General features: G+C 40.1%; 1 protein-coding gene across 8 annotated transcripts in view; it reads right to left on the bottom strand.

Annotated features, from left to right (window-relative positions):
* Positions 1-1,187: 1,187 nt before the first annotated feature.
* Positions 1,188-27,542, bottom strand: part of LOC148026698 (Peptide chain release factor 1) — a 45,959-nt gene continuing 19,604 nt past the window's right edge. For 3 of the 8 annotated variants that reach the window (XM_087691168.1, XM_087691176.1, XM_087691175.1), the window contains 7 exons: positions 27,493-27,541; positions 27,313-27,391; positions 14,963-15,037; positions 14,674-14,751; positions 12,011-12,169; positions 11,693-11,788; positions 10,887-11,552 (listed from right to left, as the gene is read on the bottom strand). In XM_087691168.1, coding sequence (XP_087547294.1) covers positions 11,358-11,552; positions 11,693-11,788; positions 12,011-12,169; positions 14,674-14,751; positions 14,963-15,037; positions 27,313-27,391; positions 27,493-27,541 — 731 coding nt within the window. In that variant the 3' untranslated portion in view covers positions 10,887-11,357. Of the gene's footprint in view, positions 1,620-10,883; positions 11,553-11,692; positions 11,789-12,010; positions 12,170-14,673; positions 14,752-14,962; positions 15,038-27,312; positions 27,392-27,492; position 27,542 lie in introns of those variants that run through there. The other 5 variants (XM_087691169.1, XM_087691174.1, XM_087691173.1 and 2 more) reach the window with 3 other exon arrangements.

The raw sequence follows: 27,542 nt of genomic DNA on the forward strand, positions 1-27,542 counted from the left end.
TCATGAGAGTTCCCCTTTGAATTTGACCTTCCTCTCAACATAACTACAATGGAGCTCTTTGAGCCTGCATTATTCTTTCTATTCACCTTCTCAATAGAGAGCAACATGCTCTCAACATTAGCCCTTGTAAGACCACCCATGGGTGTTGTGAGGTGTCTACTAGTTTCAATCCACGATACACCTTTTAGTAGACCATCAGTAGGTTTTCCCGTAGTTGATGCCACCCGGTGCTCCCTTGGAACATCACGGGGTTTGTCACTTAGGCCCTACCGAGTCCACTTTGCAACGGAAGAGTTCCAGCTGAACCCACTAGGATCAACCTGAAGATTTGGGTTTCTAAAATTGGATGGGTCTCCTAGCAACCGGCTAGCATCAAAAATTTCGAGTCCCACTTTTTAGAGGATTACTCGATCTGAAGCAGACTTGCCATTGCACTTGGTTCAAAGAGAATGGGAGACGGAGGGGAGTGCGGTACGTCAACCCTCCTGCCTATAAGGCAAAATCCCATTCTGGCCCCCGAAAACAATACAAGTCGGTTCTACCTAATGACTAGTTGGTCAATTTACTGTCTTTCTATTTCTATTTCCGATTTAGAAAAGCTCCCAGCTAACCAGGACCACCCTACCATTGGATGTACCCGTCGGGGATTATACCCACCCGCTTTCCTCTGATGATGGGTCATCTTTAGTTTTTTAATTACCTACAACACATTTATTAGAACATATACAACCAGCTTCCTTAATTAGTCCATTAAGTCACAGGTTCCTTCACATAATTTATCTCACCAACACGCATACAATTCGAACAGTAAAGCAAACTTCTTTATTATATTAAAAGTTTATTACAATTTCCATCATTCCGTCCCAACGAAAGATACACAAAATTCCATAAGGATATTCTGTCCAAGATTCCACCCTGGAGCCCCAAGAGGAACACCAAGGAAAAGAGAATTCTCTTGCAAGAAAATCTATCTTGTAACATCAACAAGCTTGTTTATTAGGTTTCATATGATCACAATGAATAAAAGAACACCAGGCACAACAAATCTTCATGCAGCATCATATAGATCTCCCACAGATTTGATAGAATTAACCATATTCTTCAATATCTTCATAAAATCCATCAACATAACAAAGAAAGCAAAGGAATACACCATCTTTGAATGGAAATACATCACATAGTATTCATCTTCAATATCCTCATAGTCTTCTCTCTCAATCTCTCATATATAATCACTCTATTTTAGTAGAATTGGCTATCTCTGACTCTCTCTCTCCATCAACAATACATAATCTCCTCACTACAATTTCTCATAATCACTCATAATAATCCTTCTTAGGTCGTGGATACCCCTCCCAAGAGGTATGTCTGATATGAAGAGTCACCAGAGCCACTACAGTGTCTTTTCATAGCTCACCACTGTCACTTTACTCTAGTCTTCACTTGAAGTCTTCAGCAGCTACTTCTTTCAGCTCTTTTGCACTTGTATTCACCTCTTTCCAAGGCTAGAAAACCTTCCCAAGCTACACTCTCATCCAACAGAACACATACAGAAGCACACAGAACAGTCTACAGAACAGTACCAGAACAGCTACAGTACAGAACAGTCTACAGAAGACCTACAGAAGGTTACAGAAGGTCATCAAAACCACATAACTCATACTCAAACCATTCCAAACTCTCACAAACTATTCAATAAGCTTTCACAATATCTTAATCTTCATCAATCAATACTCCATCCCTCCTTACAGAAGACAATCAGAACAAAACAGAACAAAACAGAAGCTATACAGAAGGTATACAGAACCAATCAGAATCTATCAGAACATTACAGAACCTCATATCTCCACTAATAAGCATCATGAACTTCCAAAACACAATCAATATCATCCAAAACACTCTCAAACCACTTCCAAACCAATCAATCATCTCATAAAATCAACCATTCAGCTCTCAAAAACAACAAAAATCAGCCAAAAAACAAGTCATTTCAACACTCAACATATCCCCACACTTAATAAGGAAGCGTCCTCGCGACTCAGGAAAAAGGGAATACAAGTTCATTTAAAAGCTCAACTTTGATCTTCAATATTTCTTCAAAAACAATCCATCCAACCATGACCCCAACTTATAACATGTATCTAATATAAAAATACAACGAAAGGAAAACCCTTTATACATTAATACTTCTTATCAAAGTGAAAAGCACAGCAAACTTGTAAAGGATATAAGAGGTTGTCTTGTTCTTCTTCATCAGCATCGTCAACTCTCCAACCACGACCCCATCACCACAATTCTCCAAAATGTAGCTCGCACGAAATCCAATCCAATAGGAAACCACCACATTCTTTTTACATAAAGTAACTCACAACACAAATACTACACACAACACAACCATCTAAATGACTCCTCCAAAAAGAGATATTTTCATTAAAAAACGTCCACCATACATTGGAAAATGTATCAATGAAGATGATCCCTCTTGAAAGATTGATGATTTTGAAAACGATTCATAGACAAGGATTCATCTACAAATGTTTTGGGAGGATTCTGAAAAAACTGAAGACAGCACATCCTTTCCAACAGGACAAGCTATCTGCTAGGCAAACAAAGGGCATGAAAATACAATATATCCAGCTGATGGGAATCAATGCTCACATTGATATTCATGCACAACTTTGGAATAGACTTGGAATCATTATGAGAGTGCCTATGCATATATGTCAAGTACCAAGCAAAGTGAGCAGTTAATCTCACTGAAGGATCTGCAGACTGTGAATACTGTTGAGCAAAATGAATATAGTCCTGGTAAGCTTGACTGGCAGCTATCCATTCTCCTGGAATTACTGGCCAGTTGATCTGAGGTCCTGTAAGGGAATCATTCGAGCTCCATCCCCATCTTCTGAAAATCTGATGATCAAACCCGTTATAGTCACTAACCAACTGAGGTGGTTGAGATATAGAAGTGTTAGGAGATGAAAGTGGAATAAGGAAAAGTGGATGAAGTAAGGAGTAGATAAAATCATAAAAGGAAAAAGAGTTTAAAGAAGGAGTCGTTGAAATTTGTAGAGAATCAGTTAAGAAGGGTGTTAACTGATAAATAGGAAAGGTGAAAGGTACATGAATGGATGGAGGACATGGTGAAGAAGGGGAAAATACTCTATCCTCAATAAAAGAACAGTATGTAAAGATAGGAATTTGAGGGAAAGATGAAGGTTGGAAAAGAATGGCTAAAATAGTTGTGGAATTGGATTGACAAAGGGAAAGAGATATATGATATCGGTGAGCCATTTGTTGGTAATACAAGAGAGTAGGAACAAAAGATCCTAAGAGAGATCTTTTATGATAGGCATCAAAAAAGGTAGAATCAAACGGATTATGTTTTGAAAGATAAGCTAAGAGATCCACCCTCAGTTGATTAGTACTCTGGGCATAGGGAGGAGCTATGTTCTGTCTTTGATTCAGGACCACAGAATCAATCATGGTATGCCACGAATTATCAGGGCAATTAGCCACTTTAGAAGAGTAACTCTGAAACATATCAGCTATGCGCAACTCCAAATGGTTAACATACAAAACAGCTTGTAGAACCACGTCCCCTACATACCATGCCATATCCACCTCATTTAGAATTAACAAGTCTCCTCGTAGATACATGTATGACATCAACATGGTATCTGTCGTGACAGAATCTTCAAACACCATCCTTACCATCTCTGTCAGCAACTCAGCAGACCAAGCCCCACTCCATCCATCCTCAAGTAGAGGTAAATCCATTGTGGAAAGCTTCATGTAGAAGGCCAACTTCTGTAAGTGGTAGTGGACAAAGAAAGAATGGTCTGGTGGAACATATTCCTGAAACTGCTCAAATAAAGACCATAACAAATCCATCCTAGACTGCAATCTTTCCACTTTATCTTGGAATAGAAGACACAAGATAGCCTGTCTCTGAAGAGCCACCAAGTCCTGCTGTGAGAGAGAAGGGATCAAGGAAACATTAGGGCTTGGAGGAATAGACCGTGACTTTACCAGTTGATCTTGCAACTGCTTGATTTGGGAAGCTTGTGATTCCACTGTATCATTAGCAGTCTGTAAGACATAAAGTTTGCCATCTAAGAGAGTTTGGAACTCCTGCGTCCTCTGAAAGGCTGGTAACCTCTGATTGAGCCTCTGTTAATTGAATCTTCAAAGAAGATATCTCATCTCGTTGGGTTGCAACCAGTTGGGTTTGTTGCTCCATTTGCTTAAACAAATCTGCTAGGGTATCCTTAGCAGAAGCTAACTCGGATGTTGCCTTATGCAACTGGTCCTTAGACTGCATCAGCTCTTCATAAAAGGAAGCGTATAGCTATTGAACACAGGCTGTCACTGACAATTCAATGGAACTCTGAATGTCTTTACAGAGGAAAGGAATTGCATCTCCCGAGACTAGACTGTTCAGTGTTGAGGGGAATGATATATCCAACGAACCTTCTCGATGTACTCTGAACAGGTTATTACATGTGAGATACCCAGGGAGATCACTGCCAGAGGTAGCAGGAATGGGCACTAAAGGAAGAACTGAAGGAGCTTTATCCGCTACCCGCTTCAAGCGTTTGCGTTGTATGATCAGGGGAGACGGAGAATCATCATCCTCTATATCAATGGGTTTTGACTCATCGGAAGGTGGAGGAGGATGTACTAAATCTGATGAAGGAGGTGGAGGCACACTCTTCTGTAAACCTGAGTAGATCAAGAAGACAGACAAATACGATCCATAGGTGACATTGGTAACATTGCCCTTGGTGACTTTGACGAAATATTGATCCATTTTAGTGAGGAGGTAAGTGCTCCATTCAATAGCGACTCCTTTCAACACCATCCTTGAAGCTGTGAAAAACTCTTTGGACAAGTACTGGGATGGCGTTTTTGTAGGCATAAAACTGTCTTGGAGAAACTGACAGACCATCTTCCACACAAGATCAGTGATTATGAAAAAGGAAACTCCTGAAGAGTTTATCGCCTTCTTAACATCCAGCATTTTCCTTGTCTGTTTTTGTAACAGCTTCAAAATCTCTTCATTAGAGAAAAGCTAACGAGTTGTAACAAAAGGTTCACCTTTGGAGGGAAGAGAAAGAGCCTTCCCTAGGCCTCAAGGTGTTAAAGTCATAGAAATACCCTGGAACAGTCCCGACTTCTTGTTGTAGGAGGCCAAAAACTCGTCATAAATCGACGGATCCTCTAGAAGCAATGGAAAGGAAGTAGCCACAAAAGCAGCGAGTCCCGCCTTCGTGAGAGGCTCAAAAGTGAGTAGGGAAGAGTAATCCCGACTGACTAGTGGGACATACTGGATAGGGGGAGAACCGTGAGAAGGCGCCATTTAGATGGTTACACACACACCACAAACACAGACAATCAAGGAAAATGCCTACAAAGCAATAAACAAAAAAAAACCAAGGATAAGATAACAACCAAAACGATAAAACGTGACTCGACCAACTATCCCCAAGCAAACCACAGCCTAGAAAAAATTCGACATGACATCTAAACATATGCAACCGAAAGCTTCATACTATGCAACATACAAACACCTAAATCCCCGTATTAGGTAATTTAAAAAAAAAACTACACACCGTACCCTTAACCGTAACAAAGACACCGAATCAAAATATCACAACAACCTACACATATCAAGACCACAACTTTGATAAACCAGTGTTTGACCATGGAAATAACTCCAAAGACTGCACATACCCATCCCACAAAACCGAGTTTATTAAAAAGGACAATTAATGCAGTGAGAGAGAATTAATTTAATGAAATGTTTATTTTAATAAATTATTAAGAATGTGTGAATTTTTATTAAGTGATAAACCTTAACAAGAAAATAGCGGTTCCTTCTTAAAATTTAATTATCAATTATTAGATGAAAACGGTGCTTTAATCCGAATCCCGGACTTCGATATCCAGATTGAGTCTCTAAATGCAAGTTTATTTTTAAAAAAATTAGGGTGATGTGAAACGTTTTTTTGCCAGCGCGTGCTCTTGTGACGACTGGTTTTTTTTAATTAAAAAATATTAAAGTGTCTCTTTAGCACACTTAACATGTGCTAAGTGAACGACGGATTTATTTTTATTTAAAAAATGATGTATTTAGCACAAATACGCGTGCCATGGTGGTGTTTAAGTTTCATATTTTTTATTATTTGTTTGTTTTTTTTTTGTGGTTTTTTTTGTTTTTAATTTTTAAATTAACCGTGGGTTTTGAGATAACTGAAAAAATAACAAATAAAAGGAAAAATACCTGATAGTGGATGTATGTAAATGCAAAGAATACGCTCATCTCAATCCAAAAATATCTGGATTTTTTTTTCTGAATGTTTAGTTTGTGTTTGGATTAAAAAGTTTTTTTTTTGTATTTTTAAGGAATTTAAGTGTGAAATGAAATATTGTAACAGCTTAGAAAAATATGTCAAAAATAAGTAAAAATGTTAATGGAAGTGTTTGGAATTTTTCAAAAATTAATTTGAAATTTTTTAACATTTTTAATGAATTATTTCATTTGTTTAGGTATTTTTAAAAGAATATGTAATTTAAAAATATTTTAAATTTTTTTCTTGAAATTTACAGGTTTAAAAAAATAGGCAATTGGTTGCAGAAATAAAAGGAAGTTTTCTAAATTTTTTTGGAATTTTTTTAAAATTTTAAAGGTTGTTTTTATTTATTTATTTATTTATTTATTTATTGGTGTTTTAAAGATTTCGAGTGTTTGAATTAAAAATCTGAGAAAATACCCGAAAATAAGCTGCATGGCAGTTAAGTGTCCGCAACCAACGAACAAGCTCCCGCACCCGCGCACGATTACGAGCAATCAATCGCAAGAACCCACGCGTGCGTACACACCTACACATGTGTCGAGGCCACGAGGATGTCGACGACTTGGACGGGGGTTTATGGAGGGGGTGTAGTGAGCTGCTGCGGGTTTGCTGGGGGAAACAGGGTTGACGAAGGGGTTGGCTGGTGCGAGTGTGCCTGTGGGGGGGGGGAACAGGAGCTTGAGGGGGTTTAGTGGGTTAGCTGCGGGGGAACACGGGTAATGGAGGGGAGATAGTGGGAGTTTGGAGTGCTTAGGTGGGGGAAGGGAATAGGTGTGACGGGGAGGGAAAGGGGGTTTAGAAGGGGTAAGTGGGTTAGTGGTTGTGGGATGGTGGGAAGGTGGGAAAGGGGGTTTGGTGGGTAAGTAGGTTAGTGGATGTGGGATGGTGGGAAGGTGGGAAAGGGGGTTTGAAAGGGGTAAGTGGGTTAGTGGGTGTGGGATGGTGGAAAAGAGGGTTTAGTGGGTAAGTGGGTTAGTGGGTGTGGGATGCTGGGAAGGTGGGAAAGGGGGTTTAGTGGGTAAGTGGGTTAGTGGGTGTGGGATGGTAGAAAGGTGGGAAAGGGGGTTTAGTGGGTGTGGGATGGTGGGAGACACATGGCAAGGAGGTGGGAAGGCGGGAGGCTGCACGACGAGATGGGACGACGGACTCGAGCGGCTGGCGACGACAGGTGGAGCGGGCGCACGAGATGCGGGCGGCATTGTCGAAGTCGGCCTGGAGGGCGAGCAAACGGTACGAGCGGGGGCGACGTCGAGGACGAGAGGCGACTCAGGCGGGGCTGCAGACACAGCGTGGGTGGCGCGAGATAGGGCTGGCGTCGTCAGCGAGCGAGGGCGCTGGCGACGTGGCGACGAGGTGGGCACTGGCGACATGGCGACGGCCCACGGGGCCACAGGCAGGGCCACAACTCCACGGCGGACAGGCAGGGCTAGTACAGGGCGTCACGGCGGGTTGGAGGGCGGGCAAAGGCGCAAGAGAAGGGGGAGGGAAAGGAGGGGAAGAGGAGGGGATGGAGAAGAGGGTGGAGAGGGAGGAGAAAATGGAGGTTACAAGAAGGTAAATGCAGCTACTAAGAGAGATAATTACCCACTACCATACACCGAGCATATGCTTAAGAGTGTAGCTGACAAGGAGGCCTATAGTTTTCTAGACGGTTTCTTTGGATACAACCAGGTGCAAGTGCATCCTAACGATAGGCATAAGACTACATTCGCCACCGAATGGGCAATCTTTGCCTACATAGTCATGCCTTTTGGATTGCCAATGATTGATGTGCACAATATTCAAACACATGCTGAGGAAGGAGTTAGAAGCCTTCGTGTGGACGACTTGTGTGTTCACTCCACTCGACGAGAACACCTAGATAGACTCCGAGCAGTTTTTGAAAGGTGTCGATTATACGGTCTCTCATTAAACCCCTTGAATTGCTAGTTTTAGGTCAAACATGGATGTATCCTAGGACACATGGTGTAAGAATGGCATTGCCACAGATTTTTTAAAGATCAATGTCATTGACTATCTTCCACCCCTAGCTGATTACAAGGGTGTTCAATGCTTCTTAGGACATACCGAATACTATCAACGATTTGTGTTAAAATATGCATTGATTGCTAGGCCTCTATATACAAGCTGTTAATTTTATTTGAATGTACAGAAAAATGCCAACGCGGATATGAAGAACTAAAAAAGGCTCTAACCACTGCTCTGATACTACGAGCCCCAGACTGGACACTCACATTCCATGTGCACATCAATGCTTCGAAATTCACCGTAGGAGCTGTGTTGTGCCAACCTGGTGAGCACAATCTCGATTATCTAATGAGCTTTGCTAGCACAAAACTCAATGAGACTGAATGAGATCAACACTCAATAATTAAGTGGAACCTAATATTGGGAGGATATAATCAAGCTATTTTGAATTGCATCCAATAACTGTTTAATATATAGGAAATGATGCATTAGCAAGACTCTTTATGATTGAACTTGTAATTTAGGACTTGTATTTAAAAATCAAAATAAATTCAAAGACACATTATGCTTGGCCCAAGGATAGTTGCAAGAGCCTTCACCATAGGCCTATATTTGCCGCTCCAAATGTTAGGACCAACTCCATGAGCAAGAGGTCTCTCCATAGGGAGTACAATTTACTAGGAGATGGCAAGTGTGCTAGGGGGCTCTAACCGTAAATCCCTAGAGCATCAAAGACTAGCCTAACCTCGTGTGAGCTTGAGATGGCTTCTTAGAAGGCCCTAATGATAGCTAAGGGCAAGAACTTGGTAGTAATGTCTTCGAGCAAGTCTTATCTTGAATAGATGTATTGATATAAATAAAGGTACAGTGCTCAATTGAAATAAATAATTATTTTTAATTGACAGATTGTTTTCAATGTGTCTCTATGTCCATACTAAGATTACATGAAAGAACCTTGTGCTAATGGGATTAATTAAGAAAGTGTTTTTGTATATTATGTTAAATGTATTGGGTAACTAGGAACCTCCAATTGGAATGGGAAGTGGGAGGGAGGATTCCCAAGGGACCATCTCGATAAGCCAAGAGGTTTTCCGCAAACATTAGGTCAATAGACTAGGAAGAGCTAACACAATGAGCATCCTAAGAAATGTTCTAGAGCTCGACCTTGTGTCGTTTTTTTTTTTTGGGGGGGGGGGGGGGGGGGGGGGGGGGAGGTGGAGGGGACTTTGCCTCATAAGTAGTGGGGTTGACACATTGTCTCCCCCTCATTTCTCACTCTTTGAACCAAGTGTGACACGACCGCTTTAGTTTGGGATAAGTTGCATACGTGATCACCTCTCCCTAGGGAGGATTTAGTTTCTTGTTATATGGCAGTTTCTTTAGCTACTTTGCCATAACTCTTATATTTCTCATGTGATTAACATAATCACTCATTATGAAAAAACGAGGGAGCATGCTTTTTAGTGTACAAATTAAGATAACCATATGTAATTATCATTGGGGCTATGCGACCATCTCTAAAATTTCTCTCTGAAAAACAATCCTAAGAAATGCGCTTACCTGCTGAGAAAAAATACGTAAGGCACAGATACAATTACTTGGCAGAGCACTCTCACATTTGATACTATTACAACTTAAGGAAGGCTATTAAAACCCGATTGATCACAAGGACGAGTCAAAGGTCGGCCAAGATCTCTCTCTCTCTCTCTCTCTATCTATATATATATATATATATATATATATATATATATATATATATATATATAAAGGGCATAACAATATCACACGGAGAAGAACTACGTAAACCTTCCGAGACGTGGATGGAAATCTAATACATAATTACAAATCAAAGAAGCATTGAATGGAAAAGAAACTGACTAAGAAGACAAAATAAGACACTGCATGTTAGAGCATTTGAATTGGCAAGAATTTTAGATGTAAGAGTAATGCAGTGACCAAGCAGTTCAAGCCAAAACCACAAAAGCACCCAAAAATCTATAGCTGTTGATATGTTCCTCGCAACCAACCAAATACTGCCATGTAAGTGTTGGAAGACTGATCACTATTAGCCTAGCTAATACAGATCAGCCTTTTGCTCACAACTGAAGAAGTACTTCCATGTAAGCATTAGAAGACCAACATCGATTAGCCTGAACAGCTTTGGCTAAATAAGGTGTGTGCAATGCATATGGCCGTGACTGATGGCAGGACCAAAAAGGTGAGCGTGAGAGGTTTTAGTGATACCTAAGCTTGTCTGTCAGCCCAAGGTAAGCTGAAGAAAAATTTTGAGACCTCACAATGTAATGAACCTGAAGATCAATGTGGTTGAGTCTTACCTTCATTCAGGAAAAAGGAGCTGCAGAAGATGACACAACAGCAAGAAAGGAAAAAATCATCCTGACACGAGTTAAATGATGGAAGGAACCCTTGATCTCCAACTACAGCAGCACACCATCAGTTTATTGGCCACCTTACCCTAAATCTGTGGCACTCGGTCCAAACCCCCTGAAAACTGCTTTCATGATACAAAATAGCATGTAAAGCTCAATCCACCGCTGAAGCTTCAGAAATGCAGGCAAAATGGAAATGACAGAAATTAGTAACATCAGTCCAGCTCTTTTGCAGCAATACTATACCTTGCTGGATTTGCCCTTTAGAACACAGACAGCCTTCGGTAGCCTCCACCAAGACATTTCAGTCAATATTATTGGAAGGTACCCCTGATTGACCCTACTTCGGAAAAAATTGAGGTCGCAACATTCAACTCTCTTATAATACCAAAACTGCACACTACCTGTCATATGCAATAGTGCATAACATGGTATGTGGAAATTAAACTATCTTTGATCTTGGTTCATGCTACAAACTTGGGACTATCTTTGCCTTCATATAATGATGATAACAATTACAATCACTTTCCAGGACCTCATGACCTTGTCACATATGTATATGCACACATGCTCAGAGGAAGAAGGACGCTCTTAGATCACATAACCACATCTTCAATGATGCTACATCAGCAGAATTATTGGGTCAGCTTTCCATTGTCAATGATGCAAGTGCGTTGACCTCCTCCTTTGTTGAAAGTGCATCAATAAAAATGTCAAGTCCCTCTCCTTCCATGAAACGCTCAATTGAATGCATTGTGATACCAACTCGATGATCAGTTACCCGCCCTTGGGGAAAATTGTAAGTCCGAATCCGCTCTGATCTATCCCCACTCCCAATCTAGGCCAATATAGAATTTAGAAAGCCCAGAAGTACCTGGACTAACAGTTCTAATAGCATGCAAACTTTGACAGTGGAAAAAAGACTTGCTACTTTGGAAAGAACCTACTCAATTAACTGCAGTTCAAAGAGAGCTATACCTGTAGCTGCCGTAATTCAGCACGACTGGCACTTATTCTCCTCCTCTCTGCTTCAAAAATTTTGGCACGTAGTATATTCATAGCCTTCGCTTTATTCTGAGATCAACTAAATCAATCAGTTAGCCATACAGCACCAAAGGAACAAAGAATCACAAAGATAGTTCAAGTTTAGGGAAAAGTAAATGCTATAAAGCCAAACTTGATTTTTTTGTGTTTGAAGTATACTCCACTTTTTCAAAGTATTCTTTGCCCTTTTACACATATGAAGTCAAGCAGCAGAAGCTAACAGAAAGCTGATTGTGACTAGAATGTATCTGCCTGATGCTGAGAGCGTTCATCTTGAATAGCTACTGATATTCCACTTGGGATGTGAGTAATCCGCACAGCACTGCTGGTGGTGTTCACATGCTGCCCTCCAGCTCCGCCTGCACGATATGTGTCTATCCGCAGGTCCTCATTGCGTAACTGTACATCTACCTGAAATCAAAATAAATAAGCATCTTCAGTTATAAGACATGAACAGCATCAGATGCTATCACTGCAATAAGTCAGGAGTTGGTTTAATGTCATGGTGCAGATAAATTATATTATATGCAAGTCTTTAACTTTTTGCACAGCAGAAGAAATCTATCATGGAACCTAATAGCTGAATGCCCTTGACTGTCAAAGTCTTAGCAGCACCTCATCTCCTGATGTAAGTAAAAAGGCAAAATTTTTACAAACCCCTACCTCTAGAAGAAGAGAATGCCAAGGGGTAAATTTCTATATAGTAAATATTTTAGAAACTAAAACAGAAAATGGCCAGTCCTCTACCAGGGCTTCTTTCTTCCATCCCCCCAAGCAACCCTGAGAAGCCTTGTACATATTTGAGTTGATTGCCATTTAGCTCCAACTAGACTGTTGAGCAATTACAATTTGTTGTATTTCTTCTCAAGGTATAATTAGCCACATTTATTTTGCAAAAGGAAGTTTGGATAGTAGAATCAAAGTATTCTCCAATATTGAATGAGATGTTTGTACAGAGTTTATGCAGCAGTTGAGTGGAAATGTGCATATGTTCAATTCCAAAAACCCCAAACTAAATTGTGGCTATTGATACATTGATTACCCCGGCCTCGTTATATGGAACCCCAATATGGGGTCTAAAGTCTTTGTAGAAGGACCTGGACGAATATTGAGAGGCCACTAGTGATCATGATCACTCGCATGATACAAATGAACCCATCAGTATCCCATGAGATTATTAGAGCAAAGATAGGAGCAGGACCTGTGGTCATGAAGGCCTTATTTCAGTTAGTGACTTGCTTATAGAGGATTTGCAAGTTCCATAGGTATAGATATCCACTTTTGGCATAGTAGCAAAGAGTGGAGAAAAACCTTGCTGGTATGCAGAGATGCAGTCATGACTCGTAATTTAGGACACAAGGATGCACTCTCATTGCCATAGTACAATTTGGAGTGCCCATAATTAAGATCGCACTCATATAGAGAGGAATTGAGTCATCAGGTCAAATATTATCAAGATTGATACAAATTGTACATGGATACACCCCCCACAACCTCTCGGTACAAAAATAGCCAAATTAAGTTATCAAGTTAGATATTATCAAGATTGATACAAATCGTATATGGTTAGGCCCACTAGAACCTCTTGGTACAATTGGCACTATCAATATCAGCACCGTTTCTTGCATATGTCAACAGAGGGATTCACTATTAGGTCACCATATATGGATGCACACCTCTCCTATGGGATACATAATGTTATTGGACCGAACATTATCACACCAGCTAAGGATTGAGACAAGATGATACACATGTTTGAGGATGCACACATTTGCTAGTTATGCCATCAAGAGGTTGAATCTAGTGAGTACTTTATTTGCAGATGTATTGTTTATTTTGAGATCAAAGGGAGATTTTGGGGTTTGGGCCTCTTTGTAGGGTGATGGAGTACAAGGATTAGAGATGCCTAGGAATGCTTTTATTGAAGCTCTAGAGGCACAAAGAGAAACTTTTTGAGGAGTAGGGCAAACATAGAGGCAAAGCCAGTGAGCTTGTAGGTCCTTGTTGGGTTAGGATTTAGCAGCACACACACTTGTAGTGAACAAGTGAACAATGAGAGAGGAGGGTTGTTGGAAGGTCACATCCACTATGTGAGAATGATAATGAAAGTACAACCCCTAAGGTGCTAAAGTATCACACCCATTGATGAGTGTTCACATACGGAAAAAGACCTCCAACTTCGAGGTAAAAAGTACCAATGGATAAGGGAGCATTCACACTAGAGCTAAGGAGGAGCACGATAAGTGTAACAAAGTCCCTCAGAATAATGCGAATGCATATTAGGAATCGAGAGATCAATCACCAAATGATAGTAAGCCTAAAGCCTTGCAAATAGGCTTCAAACTCTGTAAAGAGAGCTTTTGTAAATACATCTACCAAGTTGCCCTATGTAGGGACATAAACCAAGTCAATCTCCCCTACATGGAGCCTTTGACATAATGATAATGCACTTCCATGTGCTTAGTGTGAGCATGAAAAGCTGGATTCCTTACAATTGTCATGGCACTTTGATTGTCAGTTTAGGTAGCAGTGGGTGATTGTCCCCACACACTAAGATCGACCAAAAGGCATCTGAACCATACATATTTTAATGTAGCTGTAAATTCTAGTCTATATTCAGCTTTCATTCAAGGCATGCAAGGGTTGTGCAGGAATAGGGGAGATGGATATAGCTTGGGCAAGGAATTGTACGAAAGCTGCTAAAGTCACTAAATGCATAAGTCAATAAGCAACTGCCCCTGAAAACAATCAGAATCCATTGAACAATCCGAATACACAAATCAGTGCCTCTTGCATTGGAAAGGAAAACTTGTGCCTTACTGTCCAAAACATACTCCAAGAAATCATTAACAGTATACATGAGTAAAAGATAGCTAAGTGCATATTAGATAACTAATGCATAATGTTAAGAACACCTCATCAGCTTGTGGTAGAATGGCAATAGATGCAGCACTGGTGTGGACACGCCCACTCTTCTCGGTGACAGGCACACGCTACAACGAAAAAAGAAGAGATCAGAAAAACAGACTGTTTGCCAGTAAACCTGCTATGCCTTGTCCGTTTATTCAACTGTGATAAGGCTGCCACAGGTTTTACAGCATACGTATTTTCCATGAAAACCAACACAGGAGAATCGCATATAGCAACTGGATTAAGAAGTTGTGTTCTTAAACACTCTGACACCAAGCTTTCTAAGACTACTACCTGAACCCTGTGTATTCCACTCTCGAATTTCAGTTTACCATATGCTCCAATTCCAGTTATGGATGCACTTGCTTCCTGGAACCAACATCATTAAGCCTCGTTATCAGTCAATTTACAGACACAAAAGCAAGGGATGCCATACATCAATGAGAAGCTATATACAAGCTTAGCATATTGGTTAACGGAGCACGCCAATCTTATGGCTTCAAAATAATTGCATCCCATCAGATACTAATAAAACACCAAACAAACAACATGATTTAATCACCAAGGCCTGCTTTTTGAAGATAGATGAGATGGACATTTGGAATTTACACTCAGAATGTATTAGAAAAGCAAACCAAAAACTGTAAAACTAAAGAGAGATTAAAAAGGAAATTAAGTGAGTTTTGCTATGTGATGAGTTTTTATCTTACATGCATGTTTGTGCCTAAGGAGGCAAACTATTCTGTAAATGCATTGTTCAGATGGAGCGCGCACCACATGTTGGAGCTCATAATTACGAGGCCAGTACTTCCAAAGCAGCTGCAGTGCATCTATCATTTTAGATGTATACCCTTGGAGGCTTGGCACTTGTTCATGAGTCTTATAATTCTACTTTGTTCATGAGTCTTATAATTCTACTTTATTGCTCCTATCTTCATTAGCTTGGCTTTAATACAGTTTATGGTTATACATTGTTTGTGCCAGCAACTGTCCCAATCGCAATCTTTAAGCCAATCTGTCAGGCACCAGTATGCATGGCCTAAAAACACTTTGTGCATGTCCTTCTCAACTTTGAGCATCTGCACAGCAGCAAATTGATGCAATCTCTTTCAAGCTTATATGTACCCACAAACAAGATTTCATTGTAGCATGTAACCCTAATCAACCCAAATTTAGCGCCAAAAGAGAGAGAGAGAGAGAGAGAGAGAGAGAGAGAGAGAGACAATGAACCTTGATATGATCCAATCAACAGCACAATAGCAATGGAGCTGGCAAATAGCCCCTTTGCTGATTGCTTGCTTAGCCTAGCATGGATTCTCATGCTGAAAAGTGGCAAGATCGCATTGGTGGTATGTGAAAGAAAAGCCATGACAGATTCAAGAAAAGGAAAAGTTAAAAATGAATCCGTCAAAGATTTTAAGAATACCAAACACAAGGTTTCCTAGATACCATGTGAGATGCCATATGAGACGCCATGTGAGACAAGGTGTGTCCAGGAGACCCAGTTGTCGAGCTAAAAATGCATTAGCTTGACTTAAACAACCCAAAAACACACTTAATTAATGAAGAAAACCTCTTGATTTAAAAAGAAACGTGATCCTAGAGAGTTTTTGTGTCCCACATACAAAACCCTAATTTGGGTGCCCCAAACTTTCTATAAATAGGCATGTAGCCCACCACTCTCCCTTAATCTCGTTTTTGCAGGTTTTAAGAGTTGTACCTCTACTACCCACACCCCGTTCGTGGAGGACATCACGATCAGAGCTTCTCCAACCATATGCTACCATCTAGCACTTGATTCCAACCTTCATCACTTATCTACAACTATCACTTGGTACCCTGGAGCTATCGCTTGTCATTTGCCTGCTGCATTTGATGTTAATGTCAGCATCTGGTGCTATCGCTAGCCGTCTGGATCTGCTGCCCTGATCTTCTCTCTCCTCCACAAGCTGTGTTTACAATTTCTAGCTACCGCCTTGACCTTCTCTCTCCTCCACAAGCTGCGTTTACAATTTCTAGCTACTGCCCTAACCTTCTCTCTCCTTCACAAGCTGCGTTGCACCTAGTAGTTGTCGCCAGTTTTTCTCTCTCCTCAAGTACCTGCGTTTTTAGTTTTTCTCTCCTACATTGCCATTTGCATCAAATCTAGCCTTCCTTGGCTGCATTTACTGGTGTTCAACACTCAGAGATCCGTTCAGAGTACAGCACATTCTACAACTCATAACCTCTGCCTTGATCCCAAATATACAAGAGTTCAAGGTTCAATATTCATTGTATAGTGTGTTTACTGCATGACCACTTTATATTCATTATTCATTCACTTCATTATTCATTGTGTTCATTGTCTTTGAGCTACCCTAACCCTAACCCTAACTATGTTCTATGTTTATCAATTTGTGCTTTGTCATATGATTGTCTTTGTGTTTTTTGCGTTTAGAGCATTTCTTCACATGGTATCAAAGCTAGGTACTCTCTGAGAAACCTTGGCCTTTGATCAAAAAGATTATTCGCAAAAGCAGTAACAACAAAAGAGTCAGATGACTTCGAACACATTCACAATACTACTTCAATCTCCACAACCAAACATGGATAGAAACGATCAAGAATGCCCTCTCAGCTTGGTACTACCTATGGGCGAAAAACCATTGGATACCATGGAGTCCACAAACCATATCAAATTTTTGTTTGTTGAGTCTAATCTTATAAGGCTCAACAAGAGGTTGACGATAAGCTTAAGTTTTCTCCTTTAGATTTGGTACACAGAACTAATGATCTTGCAAGACCTTCACAATCTCCACTATGGACTAGCCATCCGCAAGTGGAACCTGGCTCAAATTACACATCACTTCCATGGTACTTTTCTCCAATGCAAAGTATGAACCCTATTTCAGATTCTATACCAACTGATTCTATATCTTCTGTTGGATCAAGCCCTAGGGAATGCTTGTCAAGAAGGAACTCTTCAAAACAAACTTTGGTTTGTGAGTAATGAGAAAGACAGATATTTCTTTATGAATTCAAACTAGGTAAGAAGCTGAAAAAAGAACTTGTAAGTATTCTGTCCCTTTCTTTTTCTTCAAATGATTTTATTTCTCATGGTCAATATAGAGTAAGTGCATCTTCATCTAATGCATTTAATGGACAAAAAAAACCCACCATGTTTCCCACAACATCCATCACAAATGCATTTGGGCTTCCACTCATCCCTCCCTCATCTTCCACTACACCTTCCTTTATGCTTCCATTAAGTGCACCACATTATCCACCACACACTACATCGAGGGGTTCTACACATTTAGGCACGGCCTTTAAGACCTCTACATACTTGTTTTCGAGTCGTGTACCTATGACGGAGACTCGACCTCCCACACACACTTTCGGGTTATCCTCTGGGAGTGCATCCCAGACATATTCGAGTGTGGATCGTTTGGTATCACAGTTTGTCTCTATGGCATTACCTAGAAGATCATCCGATCATTATGTTGTGCAAGAAAACCCTAACCTAATCCCATCCTTGTTCCATATGAGATCATCCGCTCATGAAAGGCTCGTAATGCCTCCGCTATTGTTAAGCTTATGCAGAGCTTATTTTCTGAGTTTCACTCTCAGCTTCAACATTTCAACTTAAAAAACAAGCGTTGGGCACACTTAACTGGCCTTGAAAGTCAAGTTGATTGAGTATCAATGTCTCCTCACAAAGTTCTCAACCACTAGGGCCCTTAAGTCCTCAAACAATCAGGTTATCATGTTCCTTAACAAGTTGCCAAGAAAATATTTCCATTTTGTGCAACAAGTGATTTCATAACCTCACATGCCCACATTTTATGAGTTTGAGTATTAGTTGTTGTGTTATGCACAGTTGTTCGATCAGTTTCATAACACGTCCTCAATAGATGTAATACTTCCACGCAATTAAAAGTTAGTTAGTTAGTTCGAAAGTTAGTTAGTCAATTAATAAGTTAGTAAGATTACTAACTAAAGACTAACTAACGTTAATAACTTAAAATTTTTATTTAATTAAAAATATAAAAAACCCGAGAGTCATAACCCGATATTTTTTCCGGATTGACAAGGACCATAGCCACCCATCTCACGGAAGTTACAACATGAACAAGAGTTATGAGCCGTATTAGTCATTAATGTCAATGTGTATAGTATGGATGGTCCAAAAATACTAGATTTTTGCACAAAACTAGTATATTTTTTATATTTTGGATATTATTTGTTGTAAATATCCTAGAAAGCTATGATAATTTCTAGAACAAGATGTCATGTAAAACAAGCAAGTGGTTTTTTAAGCCTGTTTTGGAGATCTAATGAAAAAAAGAAGGATTGGCAAAATCACACGCGTCACAATCACAATTTACAGGCAACAAACAACACTTCGAACAACGAGGAGAAGAAACAGTGATCTGGAAAATTTCTAACCAGGTGTCTTGATGTTTTATCCCCCTTTCGGAGCCAACGAAACTATCAGATTTGTGATTTGAGCATCAGATTGCATCTTCGAAGTTTCAGATCACTGATTTTGCCAAGATCCCCTCCATAAAGAGCTATTTTTCTCAGCCACAACCCTTCTTCTCTAATTCAGCTATGAATAAGAGGCATGAGGAGCAATTACTCGATATAATTATTGTCAAACGCGACAAGGTTAAGTGTTGACTAACCCTTAAAAAGTAAAACTCTATTTAAAGAGATCTGTAAGTTATTGACACAATATAGTTCTTTGAGGAGTTTCGCTTATATTGGGTAAGATAGTCCCAAACAAAAAATTCATGCATTGCTCAAATGTTGTAAGAGATATACTCAATATTTCTTTATGGGGAGGAGAATCCTCATTAGAATGTAAAGTTACCTTAGAATAAGGTCTACCTTGGCTATGTGAAGCTGTGAGTTGCATGATGGTGTGATTGTCATTGCATCATTTGATATACATTTGAAAGGACTATTTGTGTTTGCTAGAATCTAGATCTCCGATTGAAAACATTAACAAACTGGATAAAAGAAAGGATCGCACTAGGCTACCCCCAAGCTAGCTGCAAGACCCTACTCCAAGGGAATTATGGTTATTGCCTCGAGAGGTTTAGACCGGCTCCGTAGCAAAGGTCTGTCCATAGGGATAAACTCGAGCAATAGGAAACGTGGATGCCAAGGGGAACTCTGGCCGTAAATCCTACATTGTTCCTAGAATCTAACAAGCCCCTTCGTAGCCCAGGATGGGATCCTGAAACCCTAAATACTAGTTACAAGGGTGGAATCTTGGTGGGCAAAATACCCTCTTGGAGCTTTGCCAATTGGGGAAAGTAATTTTCTTCACCACAACCACAATCGAGATCCTAGACTCTTAGACTAGTTTAGTGATTGCTCAAGGCAAGGCACAACCTAATGGCCTTTATTACATGGCACATTTTCTTACCGAGCCAACTATCAATGATTTGGAGTTTCATCGCTTCTAGGCTTTGGTCACTGCACAGAAGCTCACAGGCTCTTAGCATCTTTGGCCTTTTCTCTAAGAACATCTTGGCCATGACTCTCTTTATGAGTTGTTGCGTCAAGGGATGGTTAAGAGCCTTTCACACCTAAAACTATCTCGAGAGGTCTGTAAAGCATATCAAGTAGGTAAGCAACATTATACACCCTTTCCTCAACAATCTATCACTCGTATTGCGGAACCCCTTGGGCTCATTCATGTAGATCTTTGTAGTCTCACATCCACTACTGTCTTAAATGGCACATTGTACTTCTTTTTCTCAGTGGATGATTTCTCTAGATACATGTGAATGTACTTCCTAAAGTACAAGTCCAATGCTTTCACTTATTTCAACACTTGAGTGCTGCTAATTCATAACCAAACTAGTCGTTGTGTGGATACTATGAGAAGTGATTCTAGTAGCGAGTTTACTTTCCACGAGTTTTCTAAGTTTCTATAGAAGCAGGGCATTGCACACTAGATCACCTCTACCAACTTTTCCGCACAAAATGGAGTCATAGAGTGTAGAAATCGAACAATCCTGAATATGGCACACTCTATGTTGTTCGTAGCAAAGCTCTCTGAGAGCCTTTGGATCGAGGCTGTTAACACTTCAATATACATCGTCAATCAATACCGGACTGCGGCGATCCCTAAAAGACTCTGTACAAGGCATTTTTTGGCTCTTGGCTTGTTATTTCTCACTTCAAAGTTTTCAGTAGTCGCGCTTATACGCACACTCCTAATGACGAGATTGAAAAGCTCACCCCTCGACCAAATCTCTTGATCTTTGTGGGCTATTCTTTCGAAGAGAAAGCCTATTGTTTGTTCGATCCTCAAAAGAACAAGGTAATCGTTAGGCGAGATGTCATGTTTGATGAGAGAGACATCATATAGTCTTCTGCACTGGACTCTTCGTCCTCATCTCCGCTCATATCATTTGAGATCGTGCCTACTAAGCCAAGTCTACTGCCCACTCCTTATCTTTCTACAGATACTTCGGCTCCCAGGCCTCCTCCATGAGATCCATTACCTCGCTCGTACCAATAAACCATATGGGATTCAGGGATCTTCCACTGGATTCCACTTTGGATGGCCCTAGAAGGTTTGCTTGGCTCACCTCTCAAGATTCATATGCATCACTATTTATATAGCTAATTACATTGCACATTCTAAGCTAGAAAGTTGGTTGGAGGCTCTTCAAGTTCTCTATGGCGTGAGACTATGGAGAAGAAACTGGATAGTATTGATCGAAATGGGACTTGGACATTGGTGAATCGTCCTCATCACAAGCCGGTCATCAGGATGAAGTGGATTTTTAGGACCAAAAGCTAAAGGCTAATAGTACTTTAGACAAATACAAGGCTCGTCTTGTAGTGCAAGGTTTCAAGCAAAAGCACAGCATTGACTATAATGAAACCTTTGCACCTATTACTCGGTTGACATCATTTTGTATGTTGATTGCACTCGCTGCTCACCACAATTGGTCAATCTACTAGATAGACATCAAAAGTGCCTTTTTAAATGGTTATTTGGAGAAGGAAGCCTATGTGAAGCAACCTCTCGGGTTTTCTTTTGCCAACCGGACTGACAAGGTATTTTACTTGTGGAAAGCTCTTTATGGACTGAAGCAAGCACCAAGGTCTTGGTACCACAAGATGAACAAGTTCTTATAGACTCATGGATACCATTCTACCCCCTATGATCCAAATCTATATGTGTGCACCAGTAGCACAAGGATCATGAAACCAGCCTTCCTTCTCGGATAGGGTGGTTTAACCTGATTAAGCACTTAATTGCAGCAATTAGCAAATGAACATAAACTAAAATGCCTAGCCAAAGGCAAGGAATCCATGGTCACGTATGATTAGAGGCATTTTTGACAGGATAGCCTTGTTTGCTACTGCAAGACATTGATGAGGAACACAAAGATATGCTATGGTTCTTCTCTATTTTTAGAAGTTGGTACGATTGCCTTTGACACCAAGCTCTCTGCAAGGCACCTTGGTGGTGGCTTGATCACCCACTGCTTGGGTATCCATGGTTCTACTCTAGTGGTTCTATATTGTATGGACTATGATAACTCATTCTCCTGGTATCATTGTATCACATCACCCATTATCTGAGAGGATGTTAGCAATATTATCAGCTCATGTGTGAGTCTGTGCATGCCATTTAGGGCTGGGCACATAGTACTTATTTTAGGCATTTTTGTTATGGTCATTTTATGCTAGTTTATGATGCAAGTCAACCAGCTTTAATGTTGGTCGACCAACATTTATTTGAGCCCTATTTTATGCCTATATATATTAGGGCTCCTCCTCCTCAATTATCATCATTCACCATATGGACTTTCTATTGGAGAGAGGAGCCAATGCCAATGCCCATGCAGCCAATGGCTGACTGTTGTATGACTATCTTGTGTTTGGTATATGGATTCCATTTTCAAAGTCTTCTTATGAGTTCTCTTCTTTTGTAGTATTCTCTCTTTTTCTTTATTTTCTATCTTGTGTTCAGCAATTTATTTCAGCACTCGTTTATGCTCCTATTGCTGCATCACTTTTGACACCATCATGCATAGAAAGCTTCAACCCTGGCTCCATCAAAGTACTCACAGGTTTACAATCCTGCATGTTAAACCTATGTAGAAGCTTTTCCACACACTGTGACTATGACATGATGATACCATGCTGATTTTGGGTGAATAGAATCCCAAATAGTAATGTAAGATGCCAATATTTGACAAAGGAAATGTATTTTTCAATTCAGCTTTAAAATCTGCAATTTTATCCTCTTTAGGTCCAGTGACCAGCATGTCATTTGCATAAAGAATGATGACCAACAAGTCCCCCCTTCATTCTTAATGTATAAATTAGGAGCGATTGGATTGTTCTTGAATCCATTGTTATTCAAATAAGCATCTATCTTCAAATTCCATCTACGAGGAACTTGTTTCAAGCCATACAAAGCCTTGTTTAATTTGCAAACCAAGCGCTCTTTGCCTTTAACCACATGGCACAAACCCTAGAGGTTATGATACATAAACATTTCTCATCATAGCAACATTCTTCCAGGTTTGTTTCTCCTACAACAAGAGGCCAGTTAACTCCCCAAATGTGAGGGTCTATTTTGCTCTCCTCAAACACAAATTCAAAACCAAAATAAGACTCTAGAAGAGAGTTTAGGGTGATGTTGACCATCTCCTCATTGATCATCACCTCATCAATATTCAACAGCTACTCTCTCAAATCTTGAATATAAGTTAGGTGGTCTATCATGGCATCTCCCTCATTCATGTGTGCATTTGCCAATTCTCTTCTCAAGTAAGAGATTCTATCTTTATTTCGCGCTGCAAATATCCACTGAAGGATATTCCAAGCTACCTTTGAGGTCTTACAAGAGTGAATATGAGGTATTATTGCCCTCTTGACTGAAAGAGCAATCAAAGATAAGGCCTATGTATCTTTAGAGCCCCATTTCCTTTTGTTTTGTAGGAGGACTGTGGGCAACAGCATGGGCAGCTTCTTGCCCTCTAGCCCCTCTGTGAGGTGTTTAAGGTGCAAACCCTCCTGGTCTAGTTGAATTGCTAACTCACAAAATCCCAAAGACCTTGGCAACAAGCAAATTGCGCACCATGAAACTCCATAAGGAGTAATTGGTGCCATCGAATTCGTCCTCCTAAGTGAGGACACACCCAAAATGTTGCTATGATGACTATGACCTTGCTAAGCCATTGCTGCAATAAAGTGAACAAACTAAGCCTAAACACTTCCAAGCTGAAGTGCAAAATGTACTCGTGCAAGTACAATAGACAATGCAATCACAAAACTGTCCAAAACTGTCTCAAAGTAAAATCTGCCTATAAATGCCATAAGAAACATGCCAAAACTGTTCAAAACAGCAATATACTACTGTACTTCGAAATGCAAGCCCAAAAAGTCAATCTCAGCAATTTAATGCTGTAAATCCCCTAAATTTCACCAATTTCTGTGCCAAATGTGTATCAAACAACAACTAAATGTTATAACTTACACTATTATACTTACAACCTTAGGATTCAATGAATGCCATAGGATGCATGTTGACAGCAATCAGCAATATATTACTGTACCTCGAAATGCATGCCCAAAAAGTCAATCTCAGCAATTTAATGCTGTAAATCCCCTAAATTTCAGCAATTCCCATGTCAAATGTGTATCAAGCAGCAACTAAATGTTATACTATTATACTTTACAGCCTTAGGATTCAATGAAATGTTGCCATGGGACGCACATTGAGAGCAATCAGCAAGTGCATTGCTTCTTTGGGTGCATGTTGGACCCAAAAATCGCAAGAGGCCCAAATTGCTTGCAAAAATGTCAAAAATTGCTCAATGTTGCGATTTTAGTGAAGATGCGCACACGGGACTTCCAATCGGGCAAAAGCCCCAAATTTTTGGGTGTTTTTACCTTCTAAGAAGTGTGTCGATTGATCCAAGAGCTGCAGATTGCAGGGTAAACACAAGGGCAGTGCTATGGTGGCGGACTGTCTGCTATCACTGTGCAGCAACAATGGTGGGCAAAGGGTAGATGGGTGGTGGTACTGTTAAGCAACAAACAAAGAAGCCAATTCTTTGATCTAGCCAAAACAATCTAGACAAAACACGATAGAGAGTAGTATCAAAGCCATTAGAAAACACTCCTATTAAAGATAGACACCAAGGACCAAAGGGCACAAAATGGGCATGCTAGCAAGAAGGAAGTGTTGCTCAAAGAAGATAATCTTGAGCTAAAAATGCATTACAAACTGATTAGCACTTTAAAACAGCCCCAAAACATGTAAATTATCAAAATTTTCATCAAATGGTGCATGGTCCTAGAGAGTTTCTGTGTCCCATAAGCAAAACCCTAATTTCAAGGGGTCCTTCCAAATCTATAAATAGACAAGCTACCGACCATTCAACCTATCCTTGTCTTGCAAGTCTCAACCATCAGCTCCCTTCCACTAGCTACCCAACCTGGAGCGATTGCTACTACATGGTGTACAACTATCGCTCAACCTCCCACTACCAGTTGCCATCATCTTCATGCAATTACATTGCTGCATCTACTAGTTCCAGCCCTAGAGACTGCTGCATTCTAGTTTCCAACCTGCTACCCTTCCATTTCTAGCATTGGCCTGATTTGCATTTGCATCTACAGCAAGTTGTTTTTGTGTTTTCAATACTTTTCTTCATTAGCCACATTGCTCCAACTAGTGGTTATTACACTCCGGATCCGTCTCTGGTGAACAACACACACATCGACCCCTTGTTGAGGCTAAAAATACATTAGCTTTCATTAAACTACCCCAATACTCAAATTAATTAATGAATTTAAACCTTTTATTTAAAACAATGTACCATGTGCAAACCCTAATTTAGGAGGCCCCAAACTTTCTATAAATAGACAGGCTGCCCTCCCATTTAATCAACCTCGTTTTTGCAAATTGCAAGTGCTAGAGCTTTACTACTCACACTCCATTCACAAATGGCATCTCAACAAAAGCTGCCCCACACTATCTACCATCATTCAGCGGCTATTTGTAGTCTTCGTCTTGATAATTTCTCCTCTTCCCAATTGTCACCAACTGTTCATTTTTTCTCAGAGGCTGCATTTACTACTCGTCGTCACCTTGGGGGCTGCATTTGCTGCACTAGAGGCATTGTATGCTGCTGACAACTCTTTCCCATGCTGGATTTTGACTGATCAACTGCCGCCTGCTACTTTCTGGCCACCCAAATGTTGCGTTTTCACTCCTACTGTTGCTACATTGTCAAAGTCCTACTATTGCATTTGCAGATTCTCTCTCCTTTGTCCATCTGTCCCCACTAATCTAGCTACCCACAACTATGTTTGCTGCCCCCAAGCACCTACAAAGGTTGCCTTGTTACGTTTCAGGATTCATCAAGAGTACAACACACTCTCCAACTCATACTCTGTCTTGGTGCTCAAGACATGAGAGTTTAAGGGTCAATATTCCTTCACTATATAGTGTGTTTGTTGCATAAGCATTGTATTCTATTCAGATTCATTCAATTTCTTATTCTCTATGTTCATTGTTCTTGAGTTACCCTACCCCTAAGTCTACTCCCACAAGAGCCACTAGCTATTGGATAGCTCTGCCCTTGAGCATTCCATACATTCTCTCATTCATTTACAACATTGATTCCTTCACTTCAAAGTTCTCTTTCTTCTTTGTTTGTGTTTGTGTTTTTGCATTTTGTGTTTCATGTTTTGCGCTTAGAACTTGCATTTATTGCATTACTATCTGAGTTATTGTGTTTCCGCTATGTTCCTACATTTTGTGTTTTCCCCTGTGCAAATCCTAGCATATCTTCACGCGGTATCAGACTGCTCTTTTAAATAGTATCTTGTGGCTGTTGTTGGAGAGCTTGGTTCTCTGCAAGATACATGAACAACACGTAATTTATATACTATGGCTCAAATAACTCCATCTTTGGATCCTCTAATACTTTCCCCAGCTACTTCTTCAATGGAGGCCCTAAGGAGGTATTATGGTCTTGATTTGGAGGACAACACTCCATCTACTAACTCTTCTTTTAGCAATTGTTCACAACAATCCAACTCCTCTTCATCTCATACCTTCACAAGGTACATCTCAATTGGAGCACTCCACTGACAAGACGAATCACCTCTCAATTGAGGAAAGGTTATCCACTTGGGACATAGTCAAAAGTTCTAACTCTTCACAGTCAAGCCCAATGGCAAGTTCGTACAATCCATTTTTATATGAGTCTGATTTTGTCTATACTACTCCTTTAATTATGCAAGAACCGATTGTAAGTTACCATGGAGATCCACATTGGTACAAGTATGGTTTTGAAGAAAACTCTATGTTTAAAGATGTTCCACAAGATAATCCTTCATCCTTTGTTTCATTTGAGTATGAGTTTGGTGCTTAGGTTCAATGCAGTTGTACTGTACATTCAACTTTGAAATAGGTTTGTGAGTGTTCCGATCAATATTTGTATATCAGCTGTGTGGACACCCCCCTTAACAATTGAAAAACTCAATTAGCATTTGCCACGTGCATATGGAAGCTACCACTAACCAAAACCCAAATGTACAACATGAGCCAATTAGAATATACAATAATTTTCTACACAAACAATTAAAAGCAGTTAACCAGCCACCTTATATCCCCGAAAGCTTGTCTCTGAAACATCGATGACTTCAAACTTCCATGAGTTGTTTTCAGCATATCGCTCATACCTGATCAAAAGGAGAGAAGAAGCAGCATTTAGAATTTTCTTTCCCTTAGTATGTTAGCAAATACCTCAGAAAGACCTTTAAAAACAATAAATGTGGCATACATCCTAAAAAGGTCCACAGCAAACAAAGAGGCCTCTTCTCCTCCAGTGCC

This window comes from Lygodium microphyllum, chromosome 13 (genome assembly GCF_053477565.2).
Source record: "Lygodium microphyllum isolate KBCC chromosome 13, Lygodium_microphyllum_v1.1.10, whole genome shotgun sequence".
NCBI classification, from domain to species: domain Eukaryota; kingdom Viridiplantae; phylum Streptophyta; class Polypodiopsida; order Schizaeales; family Lygodiaceae; genus Lygodium; species Lygodium microphyllum.